This window comes from Salminus brasiliensis, chromosome 15 (genome assembly GCF_030463535.1).
Source record: "Salminus brasiliensis chromosome 15, fSalBra1.hap2, whole genome shotgun sequence".
Lineage (NCBI taxonomy): Eukaryota > Metazoa > Chordata > Actinopteri > Characiformes > Bryconidae > Salminus > Salminus brasiliensis.
The window spans coordinates 30023304-30048028 of NC_132892.1; the positions used below are offsets into that span (position 1 = coordinate 30023304).

At 42.2% G+C, this 24725-nt stretch overlaps 1 protein-coding gene across 4 annotated transcripts; it reads left to right on the forward strand.

Moving 5' to 3' along the window:
• Positions 1–2829: 2829 nt before the first annotated feature.
• On the forward strand, positions 2830–24398 carry ugp2a (UDP-glucose pyrophosphorylase 2a). Of its 4 annotated transcripts, none has more exons than XM_072657589.1 (10): positions 2830–2858; positions 6118–6245; positions 9255–9362; positions 15214–15399; positions 17836–17969; positions 18789–19086; positions 19734–19931; positions 20454–20696; positions 22587–22691; positions 23018–24398. In XM_072657589.1, exons 2-10 carry the CDS (start codon positions 6147–6149, stop codon positions 23123–23125), a joined length of 1479 nt encoding a protein of 492 aa, XP_072513690.1. In that variant the 5' UTR covers positions 2830–2858; positions 6118–6146; the 3' UTR covers positions 23126–24398. The 4 variants fall into 4 exon arrangements, with proteins under 4 accessions (XP_072513690.1, XP_072513691.1, XP_072513689.1 ...); XM_072657590.1 differs by lacking the exon at positions 2830–2858 and adding an exon at positions 3022–3087; XM_072657588.1 differs by lacking the exon at positions 2830–2858 and adding an exon at positions 4106–4207.
• Positions 24399–24725: the final 327 nt, after the last annotated feature.

Genomic DNA, 24725 nt, shown 5'->3' on the forward strand with positions numbered 1-24725 from the left:
CGTGTTGATTTTTTTTTTATTATTGTGAAATTTAACCTACTACACACACACGCACACACACACACACACACACACACACACACACAGGATGGTACATTTAAGCATATGTGGGCCAGAATAAAACCTTGCATGGTACAATTTTATAGCATATGATTAGAAGTTTTTTTTTTTTTTTTTAAATATAGATTTGCATGATGATGAGCTTTTAATGATATAAACAGTCAAATTCTGACATATACAATAATGTTACTTATTCCTAGTCCACAGTTCTAGGTTTTCTATATTGATAAGAAGTAAATTGAACTATTTTTTTCATCAGGTTTAAAATATAAATTCTACTAATAAAAGGTAAAGGTCAGATTTAAAATGTTGGTATAATATAAATAAAGTAGAGATAAAATATCTTTCTCACAGTTTAAAGTAATTATTTTCAAATGTCAAGAACAAGTCTGTATTTTGAAATACATTTTCAAACTATTTTTGGATTTTAAATCAAAATTTTATTACTTACTTGTTTTCATAGAAAGTATTTTTAGATGCCACATCAATCTTTTTAGAAAATAAGTCAAGTTTCTGTCAAGTTTTAGAGACATAAATATTTCCAGAAAATAAGAATAAATATTTATTTATTTTTAGATTAGATTCAACTTTTACGGTCATTGTGCAAAAGTCACACTTTTAGATACTACATCAACATAAAAAAAAGTCAGAATTCTTAGATACTACATCAACCTAAAAAATAGAGGAATCAATATTTCCAGAAAATAAGTATAAATACTTATTTAAAAGTATAGCAATATGTTCAGATGTTACATCAGAAGTCTAAGAAAATAAGTCAGAATGTTTAGATACTACATCAAACTTTTAAGAAAATAGACAATTTAGATAAAGAAATGTAAAGAAATTCCATCAACTTTTTAAAGAGTTTTTAGCTAGATCAATATTCTAGAAAATAAGTATAAACACCTCTTTATAAGTGCATATATGTATTTCTAGATGTAATATCAACATTTGAAGAAACTAAGTCAGAATGTTTGGATACTACATTAACATTTTAAGTAAAGTCTGAATTTTCTGAAAATATGTTACATCAACATTTTAAGTCAGAATTTTTAGATACATCAATATTTCCAGAAAAAAACGTAAGTAAATAATAAGTATAAATATCTATATATACATATTTTCAGATCAACATTTTAAGAAACTAAGTCAGAATGTTTAGATGCTAGATTATTATTTTCAGAAAATGTTACATCAAATTTAGAAAAATACAATTTTCAGAGACAACTACTATCAACCTTTTTTTTGAAAAATAACGTAATAAATCGGTATTTTAAGATCAACATTTACATATATATATATATATATATATATATATATATATATATATATATCAGTTATACATAGGTATTTATACTTATTTTCTGGAAATATTGATGTATCTAACAATTCTGATGTAAATTGTTCATGTAATTTCATGTAACATATTTTATAAAAAGTCTGATGTAGTAGCTACAAATTCTGACTTGATGTTACATCTTATAATACGTATATATAGGTATTTATACTTATTTTCTGGAAATATTGATGTATCTAAAAATATTTACTTAAAATGTTCATGTTACATATTTTCTAAAAAGTCTGACGTCATATATTCTGACTTGTTGATGTTACAGTTAAAAATACATACTTATATACTATATGTATATATATATAGTTTGGAGACTATATATATATAAGAACATACATTGAGGAAAAAAGAAAAGAAAAAAAAATATATATATATATATATATACAAGAACATACGTTGAGGGGGAAAAAAATATATATAAGAACATACATTGAGGAAAAATATATATATATATACAAGAACATATGTTGAGGGAAAAAAAAATATATATATACAAGAACATACATTGAGGGGAAAAAAAATATATATATATATACAAGAACATACACTGAGGGGAAAAAATATATATATACAAGAACATACATTGAGGGGAAAAAATATATATATAAGAACATACATTGAGGAAAAATATATACATATACAAGAACATACGTTGAGGAAAAAAAAAAAATATATATATACAAGAACATACATTGAGGGGGAAAAATATATATATATAAGAACATACATTGAGGAAAAAAATATATGTATATACAAGAACATACGTTGAGGAAAAAAAATATATATACAAGAACATACATTGAGGGGGAAAAAAAATATATATATAAGAACATACATTGAGGAAAAAAAATATATATATACAAGAACATATGTTGAGGGAAAAAAAAATATATATAAGAACATACATTGAGGAAAAAAAAAAATATATATACAAGAACATATGTTGAGGGGAAAAAAATATATATACAAGAACATACATTGAGGGGGAAAAAAATATATATAAGAACATACATTGAGGAAAAATATATATATATATATAAGAACATACGTTGAGGAAAAATATATATATATACAAGAACATACGTTGAGGAAAAAAAATATATATAAGAACATACATTGAGGAAAAAAAAATATATATATAAGAACATACGTTGAGGAAAAAAAAAAAACAGGGAGGAGAAATCCACTTCTCCAAATTCTCCGAATCTGCTTCCACATTTGATCTGTTTCTGAAACCGGATTAAAAGCGTTTCCCCCCTCTGCGTTTCCCTCTGCGGCCTGAAGGTGTCGCCACTGTACCATATTAGCCCCTCCACTGCGAAAACGTCGCCTGATTGGTCGCCGCTCTTGCCGTTCCAGCCTGTGATTGGTCCGTGCTGACCGAGCGGCGCATTGTGCGACGCGGTCGCCCGGATTGTTGCCCACATTCAGGCGCTGCTGGAGTCGAGTAAGTCCTGGCATGGCTGTCTGCCCCCAAACGAGTGCATATATATATATATATATATATAAATGTGTGTGTGGCCACTGTTTAGAAGGGCTGAGGGATGGTTTGCTTGCCTTACTGAGCTTGTTTATCGCCCCCCATTTCGCCCTGTCGACCGCAGTCTGCTCCAGCTTTGCGCTTGTGTGTCCCAGCAAAGCCCACCTCTTGCCCTTGCTTGGAGGTCTTATGTAAGGTAAACATTCATAGGAGCCGTAGCTTAGCTGTTTATGCCTGGCTTTTGAAGCTTTCTGCATTATTAATATTATTATTATGGTAATAAAATCCTTCTGTAGTCACATACAGTAGTTATTGACCCAATTACCCATAGTAACACACGCACTTACGGTAAATACACCAGATACCGTAGCTAGATAGCTACATTTTACGGGACAGAGGCTGTTTATGCTTGAAACTTCCATTTAAATGACATATAGGACCTTCTAAATATTTATCTATAAATATAACTCGTTTTCTGAGAGGATATACAGCTTATCAAGCGTGGTAGACAGCAGATACAGTCCTTAAAATGTGTTAAATCCCCCCAAAATGTAGTAAATGTCCGTAAAACTGGCACGAAATAGGGCTGGAAATAGCCTGGTGCAGCTCATGTTACATGATATTAGAGCTGGCTAGATTAGGCCTTTAAAACGTACGAAGTTTTTATGTGCTCGTTGGAATTTTCCGTTCCACCTTAAATGCTGCAGTAGTTGCAGTCTGGCGCCTGAGGCGCCAGACTGCAACTACTGCAGCATTTAAGGTGGAACGGAAAATTCCAACAAGCACCTATTAAAAACTTCGCAAAGGCACTTAATATAAACACGGACGTGTGTACGCCATGTATTTAGCTCTTTACCGGGACCTAACGCACCCACCGTGATGGAAACTCTCCTATAAAGAGGCCAGAGGTTAAACTTAGGCAATACATTAACCGCAGCGTTTGGCTGCAGGCATAGGTGCCGCATAGATAGAATTACCAACACGCGTGTGTGTGAAACGGCGCATAGGCGATGCATGCGAGGAAGTGTATATGCGTTTGTTTGTTTTTCTATAAAAGCGGGGACGTCTGCAGATTAGTGTCTGGGAAAGAGAGAGAGAGGGAGGGAGGGAGGTGATCGCGTGCATGCATGCATGGAGCTCGAGCCCCTCCTCCCGTTAAAACAACACGACTCGTAGCTGCAGATCTGCGCAGAGATCCTCAGTAGAAGGAGACACAGGGACAGATCCTGTGATCGTGTCTCTGCCCAGCCTCAGATTTCTGAACTTGCTGCTAAAAAGGAAGGAGGGAGGGGGGGTCATCATGTCGTTTGTGGCTGGTGAGTCGTCTGAGTATTGATTACTGGTTTTATAGGAACTTTAATATCTAATTCATTCATATAAACTTTGCTTTGCATTAGTTTGCATATAATTATCAGTAGTTTGCATATACATATAATTAGAAAGGCCTATGATAATGGGCATATTAGACGTGCATTATGCAGAATTATGAATAATATATACATCTTATAATGTGATGTATAGAGTAATTTTATATTAGACTGAATAAGTCCGTGTTGTTACTGTATGGGACATTGGCTTGAATGTAATGAATTACACCATAGGGCTGGGCGATATGGTAAAAAAAATATTGTATCAAAATATTTTCACGATACACGATAATCATCAGAATAGACGAGGTCGCAGATGCAGTCTTAAAAACTACCATCCAAACACTCCCACATTTAGTACAGTAATGTTTATTAAAAATGTGCTGCACCAGACTAATTGCAATGCTTGTAATGAAACATGCAGCTGATCCATGTTGTTTACACACTGATCATATCTTCTATAGGCTTAAAAAAGCATATTGTCGATCACAATAAAAACAAATTAATCATCAAACATCATTCCCAGCTCTATTACACTGTATACTAGACTGGATAATTACATGTATTTGGAACATATTGAGTTACACCATACATTAGACTGAAGCACTGCATGCTGTAATGTAATGTCACTATGTGCTGTAATGAGTTGCACCATATATTAGACAGAAATATAGCATCTAATTATGTATTGTAATGAATTACACAATAAATTAGACTGAATAATTACCTGCTGTAATGAATTACGTCATGTATAAGACTGAAATATTGCATGTAGTTGTCATGTAATGATTTACTCTGTATATTGGATTGCATTGCATGTTGTAATATGTGTTATAGAGCATAGCATGTAATTATGTAATGTGTCAATTTAAATTCAACTGAATAATTACATGTAATTATGTAATGTAATGTGTCACAATTTAAATGAGTCTGAATAATTACATGTAATTATGTGCTGTAATGAGTTACACCATATATTACACAGAAATATTGCATGTAATTATGTAACGAAATGCATCACACTTTATACTAGACTGCATAATTACATGCATAATTGTAAAGTAGTGAATGATACTGTTTGTTAGACTGAATAATTACATGTTGTTGTGATGTACTGAGTTACACTATATTAGACTAAATGACTGAAGCGCTGCATGTAATTATGTAATGAGTTACACTAACACACTAGACAGAGTAATCACATGTATTTCATTACTCCATATTATAAGCCTTGAGCGTCGTATGTCATAATGTGTTATATTTAGTTACACTGTGCATTCAGCTGGATAATTACATACCATATATGTGATGGGAGAAGTAACACCATATATTAAACTGAATAATTACATGTAATTATGTGTAGTAATTAGTAACAGTGTGTTGAACAATTACATGTATTTATGTGTAGTAAATAGTAACAATACATTGAAAAATTGCATGTAATTATGGGATGTAGTGAGTTAAACAGTACAGTAGACTGAATTACACTGAATTACAATGAGTTACACTTTACATTAAAACCAATTGCATGTAATAATTGAATGAATTACTCTACACTATACAGAATGCCAGTGGTTCACACCCAGTACTCTTATGTATTTGCAAATTAATTTAAATATGGTTAATTAATTGAAATATTCAAATATGATATTAGTAACAACAGACCAGTATTACATACATGTATTCCCATAAATAACTTATAATAATAAATAAATTATATATAGCTATATATAATGGCAGTTATTAATGATCATTTCCAGCTCAGAATGCTTGTATTTGTGCATCTTGAATTTCGTAGCGATTCAGTGTTGCTTCTCTCTCTCTCACTCTCTCTCTCTCTCTCTCTCTCTTCTCCATAGAGTTGAGTCGAGGTGGTCTGAACGCCGTCATGACAGAGTTCCAGGAGAAGCTGAGGGAGCAGCATGAAAACTCCATGCACAAAGAGCTGGAGAAGCTCCTCTCCACAACCAAGGGAACAGAGGCGGAGGTACGGAGGGGGGCAGGGGGGTGAGCAATGTGTTAAGGAGCTGATTAGAACCAAACAGAGGTTTAAGGTCATGAGAGTTGGCCAGGTTAAGGCTTCTAAAATAGCCACCAGTGGTTTTTGTACCTATATATGGCTTTTTTTTTAGCTAATCTTAGAAGCTACATCACTTTACGGAACTACAGCAAACTCTGGAGTTAATTAATCCATTGAGTCATATGAATAATATAGAGCACAAAAAAGCCACATCGCCCCCTGCACTTCCTGTAGTGCATTACAGTCTGTCATAATGGCCGGTAGGATTATATAAACGTTATAAGTGGGCCCGCCCACTTTTGTCACTAGCCCACCCAAAATCTAATGAGTGCATTCAGCTACTTTAAGTTGCACCTGTTGCTGACACAGATGTGCAAAAGCACGCACACACACACACACACACACACACACAGAGCTTGTCTAGTCCCTGTAAAGAAGGACTGCCAATAGAATAGGACTCCCTGGAGCAGCTAGACACACAAACCTATCGGCACCGTGCTGCCTAATGCCAGGCGTGGGCTAGAGAGGTATAAATCCCCCCAGTATTGAGTTGTGGAGCAGTGGAACTACAGTGTTCTCTAAAATGATGGATGGTGGAGCTCCATCCAGTACTTTTGATGGGATCGTTTGGGGAGTTGCGGATGATGAGGTGGGGTGGTAACGCTCTAGAGACACTAGAGACAGTTACTCCAACAAAAGCAGGATAGATGTTTTTTTAGTAGCCTTAAATCCTTGGAAGAAATAATGAATGGGCAGGTGTCCCAATACCTTTGTCCATATAGTGCTACTGTACTTCAGGGGTGTACACCATATTTACATTATACACCATAAGTACATTTATACACCATATATCTATAAATGAACTAAGCTGAGGCAGGAAACAGACTGAGGAAGGAAGTCAGGATCTCGTGTTTTGTTCAGTACTGACATGAGAGGAACGGAGGGAAGTACCAAGCTGAATCTGCAGTCAGACAGAAGAAAGTGATGATTCTCTTAGCTTTCCTAGGATTCCTCCATTTACATTTAGACATATAATGTATGTTGGATGTTGAGAGCATCCTTGTTAAATTGGTGTGTTTTGCTCCTGGGCTCCCTCTGCAGTTGGGGAGTGTAATTCACTTTTACTCCACTGCTGTAAATACCAATGACTCTTTGTAGACATGCATTTCTGGACAAGCTGAGAGATCCAGAAGCAGTGCCTGAAGGTGGAGAAGCATGTGGGCTGAGGCGGTAAAGTAATACTACAGGATTTTACACTAATATGACTAATATGAGAGAGGTTCTCCTGTAGGTCCACCCCCAAAGCTCCACAGTGCAGTGGCAGCAGCGTTCCGGCCTGGAGTGGGAATGACGGAGACACCATTCTCCCTGTTCCAGTCAGTGGAGCATCAGCATGATCCTAAAGCTGCTGTTTTAACGTTACAATTGAGGCATCATGTTTTTCAGAACTCTAAATATGTCCACTGGTGAATAAGGTGCTGCAGATGGCAGTTAGTCTAGACTGACCGGTCCCGGTTCTCTTTCAGATGTATTTCTCTGATGGACCCTCTCTAATGTGAAGCGCTATCCATTTCTAAGATTAAGTGACAGAAATTCTGCTGTATTTTGAGCTGGGCTGATCTTCATCTTTATCTGACTGTTCCGGATGATCCCCGTGGGCGGCGGTACACACTTCCTATCAGGCTGCTTTATTCCGACCCAACCTTTCAGCACCGGCTCCTGCAGCAAGAACTGTAATTATAAAGCATGTTGAGTTTCCCCAAAGGCACCGATAACCTAATTGCATCCCACATCCATCCTACGAAGCAAGACTAAAAGCATTATCAGGGAGGTCAGAGGTGAGGGACTTAATTATACAAACCCGCCGGTGAGCACTGCAGTATGGGTAGTAATTACGAGGTGTGAATTCATCGTGCTTCAGTCGCCGCTGAGTTGTTTACAGGCCTTTATGCAGGAAGCCTTCGGATTAATGTGCAGTTCTTCGGAGCTGTGTTTAGGTTTTTTTTTAGATGAACCTCGTGCAATCATTATGTACGTTATATGGACAAAAGTATTGGGACACCTACACATTACACCTACAGGAGCTTTAATCACGTCCCATTCTAAATCCAAAAGCATTAATATGGAGCTGGTCCCTCTTTACAGCTCTAACAGCAGCAGGTCTGGAGCTCTGCAGTTATTGAGTCAGCAGGGCAGTGGACACTTTTCTGCACTGTGCTCTGAGCTGCTAAACGCTTCCACTTTTCATTGTTGATTCCCCCCCCCCCTTTTTTTTCTCCAATTTAATACATTCAGTTAATCCTCACGACACTTTTAGGGTAAGGGCTTAACACAGGTCTCCTCTGATACATCTAAGGCCAGCCACGGCCACCAACGTCCCATCGCCAGACAGCCAACATGCTCAGAGGAAGGCACCTGGTCCCCGGCTCCATCACACCTGTGCCGCCATCTGAGGAGGGGTCACAGCTTGGGCCATAGTGGCAGTGCAATAGACTGCTGACCCACTCAGAGCTCCAATACCACTCACAGCTGATGGTGGAATATTTAGGATGGTAGAAATTTCACCAACTGGCCAGATGTTTCGGCGGGGGAGGGGGGGGGTTCAGTTTACAGTGGTGCAGTGACAAAAAGCTGAAGCTTGGGCCCGGTTTTCTCAAAAGCACACAGTTGTTAAGATCATTTTAACTGGTAGAGAGGGTTTTTTTTTTGTGCTGAGGAGCTTTCAGGAAGCCCAGCATGGTTTCGTTCTGTGGGATAGAAGTTGAGAAGGATGATCATGGAAAACTGGATAATGAAGACCAGTCCGAAGTGGGAACCAGTAGAAGGACAGTGTAGAATATGGGCCCTTTAATTGAATAGCTTTGCCTGAATGAATAACAATGAATAACAGTGCTTGTGAACTTTAAAATAATGACTGTGTGTGTGTGTGTGTGTGTGTGTGTGTGTGTGTGTGTGTGTGTGTGTTGTTTTCCTCAGTGCTCCAGGAAGGATTTTGAAGGATTTAAGCAGCTGTTTCACAGGTTCCTGCAGGTAAAGGGGCCATCAGTGGACTGGGCCAAAATCCACAGACCTCCTGAGGATTCGGTAAGATATGCACCTACACAAAACACACACACACACACACATATACACACACCTTCAGGCATAACATACAGTACATCAGGCAAAGACATAGAGCTGGACAATATGATGATATTTTATGAAATTGTGATGAATCATGATTACAATCTGCTTGATTTTCTAAGCATATGGAGGAGACTGTTAGTGGTTAATAAACACTGATCAGCTGCAGGTTTCATTACTAACAGTGTAATTAGACTGGGTTAATTAGACGAAGAGCAGCAGATGTTGAATATAAATCACTGGATTCAGTACGGGAGAGGATCTGAATAGTAGATTATAAGAATCTGTCTGTGATGGTTTGGGGGCACCCTAGGCCTCAGTGCTGTGATTAGAGGTGGAGAGCACTCACACACACACACACAGACACATACATACACACACCCCAATACACTTACCTACTGAGAGGACCTGTTTGGGAGATAGAGAGGAAGGTTATGGGGCAGTGTGTATGGGAAGAGGTTGTGGGGGTGATGAGAAGGTATAGGGACTGAGGGGTAGCGTGGGGGAGAGTGAGTGGAGTGTAGGGGCTGTAGGAGGGTCTGCTGAGGAAAGATAGAGGAAGTGTGTGTGTGTGTGTGTGTGGGGTGGGGAGGAGGAAAGAGAGTCAAGATAATTAAGGAGCTTGAGACCTTTATCAGTGCCCACAGGACCAATCGTACCAACAGTGCAACACACACTACTGACACACTCACCACCACCACCATGGCATTCAGTGTCACTGCAGTGCTGAGAGTGACCCACCGACCAAATACTACCTACCTACTCTGTGGTGGTCAGTCCTGTGGGGTCCTGACCATTGAAGAACAAACAGGGTTAATAACAGAGTCTGCAGAGAAACAGATGGATACAGTCTGAAATTAAGGAACCACACAGGGCTCCTAAGTGGAGGTGGAGCTCATAGAATTGGTGTGTGTGTAGAAACAAGAAGGTGGTGTTAATGAAGACCCATATATATGGGGCAGGGACATTTATGTGTTTTATTGTGTGTCTATGTATTTCTGTGAGTGTGTGTCTCTGTGTGTCCAAGGTTATATGGACAGTTCGTCACCTCTGTGACATTTTAGTCCTCCGATCTTCCATAAATACACCGACGCACAGGCATACGGCTGGTCTATGAATAGACTGACCCCTCCAGCATTCAAGGAGAGAGCGAGGGAGGGGTGTACAGGACAAGAAAACCAGAGCTTACGAGGTTCCTTTCATTGGCTGACATTTCTTTCATCCAGACAGTTGTTCCTGTCAGGTCACTCTGGAGGCCAAAACAGCTGATGCGGCGGAGCCGCCCACTGAACTTGCCGAGCATTAGTTGATGTTTAGCTATAGCCGGTAGCCACTTCGGGATCTGGGATATCTAACATCATCTCTTCGCTCATTTCACTTCATTCTGTCCCCTCTGTCTCTGTAGGCGCCTGTCTGACTGGTGGTTGCCAGCTATTCAACAGCAGAACTAGCATCAATGAGACAGTTCACTTACCTTTCAGGCTGTCCGCAGTTGGGTGCCTTAAAAATAACACGCCTGGTGAACTGGTGAGCATTTTCACTCGCTATTGGTTGACACCAGGAGAAGTGTCCAATTTCCAGGTGACAACTGCTAAAATGTTTTACTTGTACGAGTCAGCTGGTCCCAACTGCTCTGTACTAGAATGTCCACACCAGTAAGCACCAGTAGAAGTGTCCAGTGTCCAGGTTAAACGATTCGAATTTTCAGCTGGTACGACTCAACTGGTCCCAACTGGTCTGTAATAGACTGTCTACACCAGTAGAAGTGTCCAGTTTCCAGGTGACAACTGCTTAAATTTTTCATAGGTCCTAAGTGGTCTGTACTTGAATGTCCACACCAGTAGAAGTGTCCAGTTTCCAGGTGACAACTACTTAAATTTTCCATTGGTCCTAAGTGGTCTGTACTAGAATGTCCACACCAGTAAGCACCAGTAATCCAATGTCCAGATAGCAACTACTTTCTACTGGTATGGTCTCAACTGGTCCCAAATGGTTTGTACTAGAATGTCCACACCAGTAGAAGTGTCCAGTTTCCAATTAAAAACTATCTACATTTGCTACTGGTACGAGTCAACTGGTCCCATCTGCTCTGTACTAGACCAGTAAGCACCAGAAGAAGCGTTCCAGTTTCCAGGTACTACTTTCCATTCCACTGATTACTGCTTGCTTACCAGCAACAATTGCAACTGAAGCTACTTTTTTGGCGGAGGGACTTGCCAGTTTTAAAAAGCTGTATTTGAGAAGGTCCAGGGCTTCAGTAGTAGTCTGGAGGGTGAGGGAGAGTAATTGAGGATAACGTGATGGTCTACCGCCGCTGCGTCACAGCCCTGATGTTACTCACGCTCAGAATATGATCTTTCCAACTAGACAGTCGTAAGTGTGATTGCGAAGTGTGTGTGTGTGTGTGTTACAGCAATCAGGCGTGCGGCTGTGCTTTTGGTGAAGGTCTGGGGAACGGTGTGCATTGTCACATGGGCACACTTGTGAACCACGAAGAATCTGAAACCTGAACTCCTGACTGCTCTTTGAACTTTAAACAGATTTTCTGGAGGTTCTCTCCTCGATCCTGTGGCTTTTTCAGCCTCGTAGCTGGAAATAGACGCCGGTCCCATAGGAAACGAACATGGCTGTGTGTGTTTTGTATTACAAGATTAATATTGTTATTATATTATTATCTCCTCTTTGCTCTAGACCAGTAACTAGACTAGACTTCCCATGAAGATCAGACTCGTTTGGCCTCTTTCTGATAAGTTAAAGGTGCACGTAATTGTCACTGTACACTGTACAGCGAAATGTGTCCTCCGCATTTAACCCATCTGGTAGTGAACTCACACACACACACACACACACACACACGTGTTAGGGGCAGTGAGTACACACACACACAACTCCAGCCCGGGGAGCAGAGAGGACCCTTGCTCAAGGACCCAAAAGTGGCAGCTTGCCGAGCTTGCCGGGAATCGAACCCACAACCCTGTTATCGATATCCCGGTGCTCTAACCGCTGAGCCACCACTGCCCCACACTAATGCTGTAGTTCTTGGGCCTCTCTGACTGAACTTGCTAGGGGACGGTCTGATCTGGCCATGGTGGTCAGCTGTTCCACTTGTAGATAATTTGGTGGACAGTGGAACAGCGTCTGATTTCTGATAGTTCAGAGATTTTCTTAAACCTCTTCCCAGACTCCTCTGCATCTACAGCCAGCTTGGCCATTGCTATGTAGTTCCATGTGATTGCTATGCTGCTGCTAAGCAGTGCTGTGTCCCAGGTGGTTCTTAGGACATTGCTATGTTGCTAGGTGGTTGCTTTAGGGTTGCTATGGTATCCCAAGTGGTTGCTATGGGCTCGCTTGGCCATTGCTATGTAGTTCCATGTGATTGCTATGCTGCTGCTAAGCAGTGCTGTGTCCCAGGTGGTTCTTAGGACATTGCTATGTTGCTAGGTGGTTGCTTTAGGGTTGCTATGGTATCCCAAGTGGTTGCTATGGGCTCGCTTGGCCATTGCTATGTAGTTCCATGTGATTGCTATGCTGCTGCTAAGCAGTGCTGTGTCCCAGGTGGTTCTTAGGACATTGCTATGTTGCTAGGTGGTTGCTTTAGGGTTGCTATGGTATCCCAAGTGGTTGCTATGGGCTCGCTTGGCCATTGCTATGTAGTTCCATGTGATTGCTATGCTGCTGCTAAGCAGTGCTGTGTCCCAGGTGGTTCTTAGGACATTGCTATGTTGCTAGGTGGTTGCTTTAGGGTTGCTATGGTATCCCAAGTGGTTGCTATGGGCTCGCTTGGCCATTGCTATGTAGTTCCATAGCTGTTGCTAAGCAGTGCTGTGTCCCAGGTGGTTCTTAGGACACTGCTATGTTGCTAGGTGGTTGCTTTGGGGTTGCTATGGTATCCCAAGTGGTTGCTATGGGTTTGCTTGGCCATTGCTATGTAGTTCCATGTGGCTGCTATGCTGTTTCTAAGCAGTGCTGTGTCCCAGGTGGTTCTTAGGACATTGCTGTGTTGCTAAGTGGTTGCTTTGGGGTTGCTATGGTATCCCAAGTGGTTGCTATGGGTTCACTTGGCCACTGCTATGTAGTTCCATGTGGCTGCTATGCTGTTTCTGAGCACTGCTGTGTCCCAGGTGGTTCCCAGGACATTGTTATGTTGCTAGGTGGCTCCTAAGGGGTTGCTCACCCCTTAACTTCAATCAAGATCAGACCAAACTAAACGTCTGAGGTTTAGATCAGACAGACTCCTCCAGAATAATCCTCTCTAACCAAGCTGTGGTTTCCAGGATGTTTAAGTCAGGTTAATGTGGGGCGTCCAGGAGAAACCTGGAGGAACCGAGCTCTGTTCTTCAGACTAGCTCACCGACTAGATCTCACTACTTTCTTCAGAATGAGAAGCTCTTGCTCCTTTTTACTGGATTCATGTTTATCTGCATCTGTTCTGATGAGATCTGGAGCTCCTACAGTAGAAACTCTCGTATTGCTGGGAGACATGGGTGTAAGTAACATGCTGAGCTGCCTTAAGTCTCTGCACTGGACTGTATGGGTGTCTGGGAGTGCAGTGTGCTACTGCCAGGGTTTGCCCTTTGGACAGTCTTTAGCTTGCCAAGTACCGTAGGCCAAATGCCAACCCCCTCCATTGATTCCTTCTCTTCACCCCCTCTTCCCTCCTCCTCTCTCTCTTTTTCTCCTCATTGGCTGTCAGAGTTCCCAGGCCGACACATGGCCAGGAGTTGTGAGTGTGTGCCTCGGAGTCTGGACGGAAGTGAGCATTTTTAATGAGCTCTAAAAACTGGGACACCATTTGCTGAATAATGAGTCGAGCCCGAACAAGGCTTTGAGAAAATGTCATAATGTCTGGGGTTTTTATAACCAACAAAAAAAGCAACAAAATACAGTCAAAACTAAAATTTTTCTTAAAGAAAATGTCATGGCACAGCTGAAACAATTCCCAGGGTGGTTGCTATGGTAGCCCAAGTGGTTGCTATGGGGTCGCTTGGCCATTGCTATGTAGTTCCATGTGGTTGCTATGCTGTTGCTAAGCAGTGCTGTGTCCCAGGTGGTTCTTAGGACATTGCTATGTTGCTAGGTGGTTGCTCTGGGGTTGCTGTGGTATCACAAGTGGTTGCTTTGGGGTCGCTTGGCCATTGCTATGTAGTTCCATGTGGTTGCAATGCTGTTGCTAAGCACTGCTGTGTCCCAAGTGGTTCCTAGGACATTACTATGTTGCTAGGTGGCTCCTATGGGGTTGCTGTGGTATCACAAGTGGTTGCTTTGGGGTTTCTTGGCTATTGCTGTGTAGTTCCATGTGGTTGCAATGCTGTTGCTAAGCACTGTCGTGTCCCAGGTGGTTCCTAGGACATTGCAATCTCACTAGGCGGCTGCTATGGGGTTGCTGTGGTATCGCAAATGGTTGCTCTGGGGTTGCTTGGCCATTGCTATGCAGTTCCAAATGGTTCCTATGCTGTTGCAGGCGGTTCCTAGGACATTGCTGTGTTGCTAGGTGATTGCTGTCGGGTTGCTTGGCATGGACGAAGTTACAGTTAAAAACAAACTGCAAATGTAGAGTGATAAAATAGCAGAAGTGGTTGCTATGTTGCTATGTTCTATGCTGTTGCTAAGCAGTTGCCACCGTGTCCCAGGTGGTTCCAAGGTGGTTGCTATGTCATTGCTAAGCAGTTGCTATTTCAGGTGATAGCAATAGTGTTGCTTTTGCTATGCTATGCTGTTGCTATGGGGTTGTAAAACAGTTGCTATGGGTTGTTCAATCCACTTTGCTCATAATAACAATCTCTCTTACCCCCCTCCCCCCTCTCTCTTTCAGATCCAGCCATACGAGCGGATCCAGGCGAAGGGCTTGCCGGAGGCCATAGCTGCCAGCCTGAATAAGTTGGTGGTGGTGAAGCTGAACGGGGGTCTGGGCACCAGCATGGGCTGCAAGGGCCCGAAGAGTCTGATCAGCGTTCGGAACGAGAACACTTTCCTGGATCTGACTGTGCAGCAGATTGAGGTACAGTGGCTGAGCATGGTGCTCTCTGTCTCAGTGGGCTGATTATCCAAAATCATCATCATCCATCTACAGCCTTCTTTTCCCTCAACAGGACAGAGCCTGGATATCAGGAGTGTCCAGGCCTTGTGCTGGAGCACTGAATGTTCTGCTCTATCGCACCTGGTTCTGCTCAGCTGTGTGGTGTCATGGCTCTTAGTGAATAAGTGACCCCCCCCCATAATCTCCCTAAATTTAGCTAATTTCCAATTCCCACCTGCTAGCTAAGACTCCCCCTGTCACACAGTGCTTCCCAGGCTGGGAGGGTGAGGGCTAGCATGTGCTTCATTTGAATCACTTGAAGCTCCACCCCATCTTTCAGTAAACAGCTGAACCTGCTCGCCAGGTCTGAGCTCACTGGGAGTGTTTAGGGTTGGCTGTGGCATCTCCTGCTGATGGAGCCAACGCTAGAACTTAAAAGTTTAGAGTTAGTTACACGTTTTTGTAAAACGCATCATTTTCAGTGACTTTCGGAGTAAGATTTGACCATTTCTCACAGTGTTCTATGTTATCTATGGTATCCGGTGGCCAAAATTGGGAAGAACTACATGGAAGAGCAGAATATAAGCACATTAGAATGGTTAAATGTCTCTTTTTTGACATTAGATAACATTTTAAATATTTAATACAGTTGTAAATATTTTCTAAAAAAGAATTTAGAAGAATAAAAATTAGAGATGCACCGATCCATCTTTTTCTGTTCCGATACAGATGCCAATACATTAAATATTTTACCATATCGGCCGATACCCAATACCATTGTTGAATTAATAAACCTTATGCCTCACCATCTGGGAAAGACTTAAGGCATCAGGATTGACGTAATCATTACTTTACTAACATAGTAACACAAATTACAACAAATTAAACTAATTTCTGTTTATTTCTCACTAAATGAATAACTGGAACTCGGCACAGTGCTGTCTGGCCTCAGGACTTTTATTTTGAAATCCGAAGTCTGTGAGACTAAAGAGGAGCTAGCAGCCCCGCCCCTCTCAGTTATCCTTATATGGAAGACCAGCTGGATTCCTCGCTGATAAATGATGGCAGGTCGAGGTCACCACACTTGCTGTTTGCTATGATATGTGTATGATGTCTGTAGGCTACTCTGATCCTGAGTTAAGAAGACTAGAATACCGGCGGTGCAAGAATCTGGTTCCAGAAAAATGGATCAGACTAATTATTCGATACCCGATCCAGCTAATTTTGTTAGTATCGGGCCGAAATCCTATCCTAGTATCGAATCGGTACATCCCTAGTAGAAATAACAAGGGTGTTGGGATTTGGATGCTTTGTAGGATTTGTAGAGTGAGGTTTTGGTGAAAGTGCAGGATGGAAGTGCCATGCTCTCGGCGTGGTTCTGCAACTCTACAGGTCAAAGATTATGTTTACTCGTGCTAGTTCACCCCCTCTCCTCACCCCTGTCAATGACAGTTGAACTCGCTGTTGCAACACATTTTTTAATTTCCCCTCCTCTTCAGTAACAACTAGGCCAGTCACTGATCCTGAAATAGCTGCTCTAAATGGTATTATTGTCATTTAATGATGCTGATATAATGATAATAGCCTAATAATGCAGTTAGACACTTTTAAAGAGCAATGGACCTTTAATTATTCAGAAAACTCAGAAATTGGAACATTCAGACCTAAATGAATAAAATATAAATAAAATAAAATAAATAAGTTAAATAAATAAACATACTGTCTGTGGGTAATATTGATGGGCAATAAATTGTTGAATAAATGGTCAGCAAAATAATAAAGAAATAAATAAATAATAATAAATGGTCAGCAAAAATGGTTGAGGTCATGCCCATATATTGTACGATATATCAATATTTCCCTGTTTTTGGATTTTAAGGCTAGATGCCTAACTTGTTTTGTCTATAAATTATGTGCTGTTGCTTTAAATGACATTACAAAGAGGAAGTGACATCATTTAAGCCTTTTAGAGTGTTTTTTTATGTTTATTGTTTTGCTTTCTTTTTCATGACATGTTTATTATGTAATTTTTATACTGTTAATCCAAAGAAATTGATCTGTCAAATTGATTGGTGTGTGTGCTAAGCCAAAAACCTGACCACCCCGTCACGTTTTAATGTGAAATTAATGTGTTTTTTGGAGGATGAACATGACCTTCATGTTGTATTTATTATTATTATTATTATTATTATTATTATTATTATTATGTTTTATTTTTTTTATGTTGTTTAACACCTCCCGGTGGCCTCTGGTATAATCTGGGGTATAATCACAGGTGTAGTTTTTGTGTGCAGTTTTGCATCCTTTCCTAATTTCTGTTTATAGTTTTAAATAAAATAAATTGTGTGTGTATGTGTGTGTGTATGTGTGTGTGTATGTGTGTGTGTGTGTCTCTGTGTCTCCGTCTGTCTATTGCAGCACTTGAATAAGACGTATAATGCCGACGTCCCTCTGGTCCTGATGAACAGCTTTAACACAGATGAAGACACCAAGAAGATTCTGCAGAAATACACTCACCACCGACTAAAAATACACACCTTCAACCAGAGCAGGTACATACACACACACACACACACACACACATTCCTTTCACACAACAGATCATAATTTCAGCTTTTATTACCTAGTATTTACATCTAGAAGTGTTAAAAAGCTCAGAACGTGGTTCTCAAACAGAAGCTTTTAGACTGGCCCAGTTAATCACCAGTGCTTAACCCAACTGACAGCTGTTCAACTCATCTAGAAGTGAGAAGTAATAACTATCATAACTATCAGGAAATAAAAGCTGAAATTGACATCTGTCATCTCATGCCTTCAGAGTAATATATAATATGTAGAATTAGCTTATATAAGTATGTATGTGTTTAGCTGTAACCAACTACATTTTCCCTGTAACTGTAAAGGATGCTGTTACCCTTTTTGTATCATTACCTAACGATGTGTTCTGTTACTACCCAATCCAGAAAGTAAAATATCTAGAAAATGGGGTTTAAAATGCCAAAGCAGCAAAACGTTTTGCTCAAAGCAGCATTTGTTTAAAATAAAGAACCTGCTCCCACTCATCCCTCCATTCCTTCATCCTCTCTTCTGTTCTTCTCTCTTTTGCTCGTCTTCCTCTTCACTTTCTGAATCTTTATAATCATGTAAAGCACTCCTCCTTCCTTCTCCCTCGTTCTGCTTTGTCTCAGTGTAACTCTCCCACTCAGTAAATCAGTGGAACAGTCTTGCTGAACTGAAGAGAGAGGAGGAACACGCTGCACAGCTCCGAGACCATGAAGTCTTTCTCCCCCACTTCACTCTTCATGCTCATTCTTCTGCTCCTTCTCTCTCTATCTCTCTCTCTCTCTCTCTCTCTCTCTCTCTCTCTCTAGGTATCCTAGGATTAATAAAGAGTCTCTGTTGCCGGTGGCGACCAATATGGGTCTGGCGGGGGAGAACAGTGAGGCCTGGTATCCGCCTGGTCATGGAGACATCTACGCCAGCTTCTACAACTCAGGGCTGCTGGACAAGCTTCTCTCTGAGGGGAAAGAGTACATCTTCGTGTCCAACATCGACAACCTGGGCGCTACGGTGGACCTGCACATCCTCAACCACCTGATGAGCCAACCGGCCGACAAACGCTGCGAATTCGTCATGGAGGTGACAGACAAAACACGGGCTGACGTGAAGGTGAGAAAGCGGAGGAAGACGAGGTTGAGGGGGTTAGCTCAGTGCTCTGCAAGTTCTTGAGTGTGGATATATGATATGATGTGTGTTTTATTGTTCTAGATAATATTAACATACAATTAGGCCAGTTCTAATGTAGGGGTTTTATCAAACATTTTAACATTTTCCACTCCAGTCAGTCCCACCAGTACCGTCAGTCCCACTCCAGTCACTACCGTCAGTCCCACTCCAGTCACTACCGTCAGTCCCACTCCAGTCAGTCCCACCAGACCCACCAGTCCCACTCCAGTCAGTCCCACCAGACCCACCAGTCCCACTCCAGTCAGTCCCACCAGTACCGTCAGTCCCACTCCAGTCAGTCCCACCAGACCCGGAGAGAGCAAGGCCAGTTGTGCTCTCTCAGGCTTTGGCTGCTGATGGCAGGCAGCATGTCCCAGGACTCGAACCAGTGATCCTCGGGTCATAGTGCCAGCGCCTAAGTCCGGAGTTTATTTTTATTTTTTTGGATTTTTGACCCTTGAAAATCTGGGCAGTCGTTGACTCTGAAAAGAGCAAGGAGTAAAGCGCATTACGTTCTGTTTATTCTTATCTGTTGGTCACTTTGGCTGAATGAGAGTGAGCAATGCCTGTGGTCTATGTGTGTGTTCCAGGGTGGGACCCTGATCCAGTATGATAATAAGCTGAGGCTGCTGGAGATCGCCCAGGTGCCCAAAGCGCACGTGGACGAGTTCAAATCCGTCACCAAGTTCAAAATCTTCAACACCAACAACCTGTGGATCAGCCTGCCCGCCATAAAGAGACTGCATGGGCAGAACGCCATGCACCTGGAGATCATCGTCAACCCAAAGGTAGAAACACACACATACACACACACACTGTGCAAACATAAAAAAAATTGTCAGATGCCTAAAGAGTTTAAAGGAGCATTATGTGAGCACTGGTATGGTGTTTTTGCTCCTGGTCTCCCCCTACAGTCAGGGAGTGTAATTCACTTTAACTCCACTGCTGTAAACACAAATCAGGCTTTGAGCGCCCCCTTAAGGACAGCTGTACACATGCATTTCTGGACAAGCTGAGAACTGCAGAAGCAGCATCTGAAGGTAGAGAAGCATATGGGCTGAAGAGGTAGAGTAGTACTACAGGATTTACACTAATAAGACTCTGGTTACACAGCGTTACACAGCAGTTCTGGAGAGAGGTCTCTCTCCTGTAGCTCCACCAAAGCTCCATAGTGTCATGAGCTCATTAACATCTGGATTGTGATTGGCTGTTACTGAGGTCACATGTAAAGTGACAGTAACGGCAGTAAATGTGGCAGTATTTCATTACAGACAGTGTCTGACAGTGTGAGGTGTACTTTCTCTCTTCAGACTCTAGATGGAGGTCTGAACATCATCCAGCTGGAGACGGCCGTTGGCGCCGCCATCAAGAGCTTCGACAACGCGCTGGGCATCAATGTCCCCCGCAGCCGCTTCCTGCCCGTCAAGACCAGCTCTGATCTCCTATTGGTCATGTCCAACCTGTACAGCCTGGAGGCTGGGTCTCTGACCATGAGCAAGAAGAGAGAGTTCCCCACCACGCCCCATGTCAAACTGGGCAGTTCATTTACCAAGGTAACCAAGCAAGTGCTTCACCAATCAAATTTTAGGGCAATGTCATGGTCATTCTGGGAAATGGGGAAATGAGGAACATACACAAATATACACACACACACACCCTTTGATGTCTTCGCTTTTATTGCTTTTAGAAACAGAATCATGGTCAATATTTTTTACGTGATTGTACAAGTAAACTTCTGAAAGTTAATAAAGGTTTCTACAAAGTAATGTCAATTAACCAAATACCTGTAATGTAAAATAAGTGATTATATAAATATAAATATTTACCCTCTTTAAAATGACTGACCTCACTCTTCAGAGGCCCAGGCAGTTGGAGCTCGTATTCTCTCCTGTTCATGGAATGGAGATCACCTGAGTGCAGTGACTGTGTCTCAGGTGACTGTAGAATAAACACACCTGTCTGAAAGGTCCAGTCAATGATGAATCAATATTCCCAGCTACAGAAAAACACCCTGAAGACAAGGGGACAAATGGACACTCTACACAACTCAGGCTTATTGAAGAGTGTATTTTAAAAAAAATACCAGCATTAGATTCAGACCCCCTGACTCTGGCCTACAAAGCCAAGACTGGACCAGCCAGCCCCTCCGTACTTGATGGCGATGGTCAAAAGCCTGATCTGCACCAAGAGCCCTTCCAGCTTCAAGTATGGCTCGGCTCGACCCGCCATCCTTTAAGATCCACGGAAGACGAGCGTCCAGACTTTTTTCTGTCCTGCACCGAAGTGGTGGAATGAGCTTCCCCTGGGTGTCCGAACAGCAGAGTCCAACGCTCACTGTCTTCAAACCCAGACTGAAGACCCTCCTCTTCCAGGAGTACTGGGCCTAAGAGTAGTGTCGAGTATTGTGGTCTCCATACTGACTTCTGTATTTAGTAGACTTAGAGGAATCTAAGCTAAGGGTAGTTAAGGGTATTTTCTGAGTCGCTCTGGAGAAGCATCTGCTAAATGTCACTGAACAGCCCCTGGAGTTCAGTTAAATCCGTCATTAGTAGGAATATCACACTTGTGTAAATCTGCCACAAGTCATAGGTGTCTTAATGCCCCCCTCACTAGTCTCTGTATGAGACTGCGGTTGGTGAGGACGGCCTGCTCTAGGGTAGACTCTCTGTTTTTGTATTATTGTTTGTTTTTGCATGTTGCGTCTAGCCATGTTCGTCTGTGTGTTTGTGACTGTGTGTGTGTGTGTGTGTGTGTGTGTTGTAGCAGTGTCCACTTTCGTCAGACCTTTGCTCTGCTGACAGTGAACCTGCTGGTTTTAGCTGAGTACATATTGCCTCATAAAGGCACAGAGAAGAAGCTCAAGGTCGCGAGGTATGAAATGTGTAAACTGTCGCACTGGTGAAATTGCTCAGATCGATTCTGATTGACACGAAGGGAACAAGAACTGAACCATTAACCAAGACTGAGACACATTTTAGCCACGTTACAGCAAGTGTACCCCCCTTGTTGTACCCAGCTGCATATCCCGTCCCACACAGCGATCCAAATTTTAGTCGGACTAGCCAGACTACCCAGTGTCTTATCAGGGTCCAGTCCAGATACTAGTCATCAGGTGAAAAACAGGGTCATTTCAAAAGCACCAGTTTTGCCCCTCATGGATAGCTAGTTGCACCCATGCATTTCTGGACAAGCTGAGAGATTCAGAAGCTTGAGAAGCATGTGGGCCGAGGCGGTAGAGTAATACTACAGGATTTTACACTAATATGACTCACCAGTGTTGCACAGCAGTTCTGGAGAGAGGTTCTCCTCCTGCAGCTCCATCACTAAGTGCACCATAGTGCAGTAACGGTGCTCTACCTGTTCCAGTCAGTGGAGCATCAGCATGATCCTGAAGCTATTGGAACTGAGACAGCATGTTGACGTATTGTGTGTGTGTGTTATAGGTTCATGATTTCCTGCGGAGGTTTGAGAGTATTCCGGACATGCTGGAGTTGGATCACCTCACCGTGTCCGGGGACGTCACCTTCGGAAAACAGGTCACTCTGAAGGTAAAGAGCAGGGAGAGGGAGAGGTGGAGGGATCGGAAGAATGGAATTGTGGGCTGCTGAATGTGCAGGTGGTTGCATACTAGAGGTGATAAATGACTATATGAATATAATACGTACCTGACCTCTAAACACTGTTCTGTGCGGATGAACGTGTGTCTGTTGGATGTGAGAGTTTGGATACTGAAATGAACCGGAATAATTGTATTTTAACGATCCAGGATCGGAAAATGATCCAGGAATTTGAGGATCTTGGCCAAAAAAAGAATCAGTTAATAGCTTATTGAATGTTGCAGCAGTGGATTGTGAACTACTTCTCTGCATTCCAGGGCACGGTGATAATCATCGCTAATCACGGAGATCGGATCGACATTCCGGCCGGAGCCATGCTGGAGAACAAGATAGTCTCCGGAAACCTGCGCATCCTTGACCACTGAAGCCTTTCTACACACCCTGAACAGCAATCACACATGCTGCCTCTTACTGCCTCTCACATACAACCAATACTCGACCTCTGGACTGTTACGTTTGTGTGTGTGTCTGTGTGTGTGTGTCTGTGTGTCTGTGTGTCTGTGTGTCTGTGTGTCTGTGTGTGTGTGTGTGTGTGTGTGTGTTTCTCTAACTCCAGACTTCATCCATCTGTTTCTCTACAGACTCTGTTATCAGCCTCCTCTATACTGCAGTGCTGAGAATGAGCCACCACCCAAATACTACTACTACTAGTCTGCTCTGTGGTGGTCAGTCCTGAGGGGTCCTGAACACACAGGGTGAAAGGAGGCTAATAACAGAGTCTGCATGGATGGATGGATGGATGGATGGAGACCGTCTGGAGATATAGAACTACACAGTGCTCCTATGTGGGAAGTGGATCTGGTGGATTGGACAGTGAGTGTAGAAAGAAAGAGGTGGTTTTAATGAAGTGGCTGGTGGGTTTTTGTGTCATGTCAGTAACCACCCTCGCTGGGTGACACCATGGCATGGACTTTATGAAGCAGTGGAAGGTGTTTAGGTGACGAAGTTAGTGGCTTCCGGGTGGTGGAATGAGCTCGAGCCGGGGCATCACAGATGCCACTAGACCGGGTCTCCTGCACAAGTGGATAAGAGAGCACACCAGTCAGCTGTAGCAGAGTGAAAAACCATCATCAAGGGCAAAGGGGCAAACTGACTGATGTCCAAAAGGGCATGGGGTCGAAGGGTAGTAGCTAATATATGGGAGCTGCCATAGTGAAGATCTACTGATTCTGGACATTGCACATTGATGCCAGAGGGGCACGACGCCTCTGGCGAGTGGTACAGAGCAGTTGACGGCCCACTGTGGAGCAGCTAACCTCTTTAATGAACCTTCCATCACCCTATTACTGTCCATGCCACAGTGTCCCATCAGCTAGCATCATCCAAACCAAGGGTGGTCATATTATTTTGATATGACTGTGTGTGTTTGTGTGTATATGATTATGTGTATGTGTGTGGGTGTGTGTGGGCATGTCTCAGCCTCAGAAAATGACAATCATCTTTAGCATTGAGTGTTCCTCACACTCACGGTCAGTCTGATCGTCACTGTATATCTGAATGTAAGGTGTGTGTGATGGCTACAAGTGGAGCCCTAGCAGGGAAGACTGTGAGAGTGTGTGTGAGAAGGCTGTAGAGGCGGTTATATGGACTATGGTTGTCTAGTTTGCCTGGAGATAGGAATTAAAGGTGCAATATGCAGTTATGTGTCTGGGTCTGGCTGCTTTATGGTGTGTTGATATCTGCTGTAGTTTGCTTTACATAGGAAAAAACATTATTTGTAACAGGAGCGCCTGCTGTGTTGGACATTTTGTAGGGGGGGGGGGGGGTGTATACACCTCAGTTAACCAATTGAATGCTTACATGGTTCTTTACCTGGTTACATTTTCGATGATGGAAAATCTTGTGTAGAGTTCCTTAAAGAGCATTAAAAAGGGTTCCACCATTGTTGGGATTCAAAGAACCCTTTTTAATTATCCAGTTTATATATCTCTCATGCACACACACACACACACACACACACAGTCA

Bases quoted from the DNA above. Each gene is read 5' to 3' on its own strand.
- ugp2a (XM_072657588.1), top strand. The intron at 19,087-19,733 runs GTGAGAAAGCGG...TGTGTGTTCCAG, and splicing joins AAACACGGGCTGACGTGAAG to GGTGGGACCCTGATCCAGTA. The intron at 22,692-23,017 runs GTAAAGAGCAGG...TCTGCATTCCAG, and splicing joins GAAAACAGGTCACTCTGAAG to GGCACGGTGATAATCATCGC.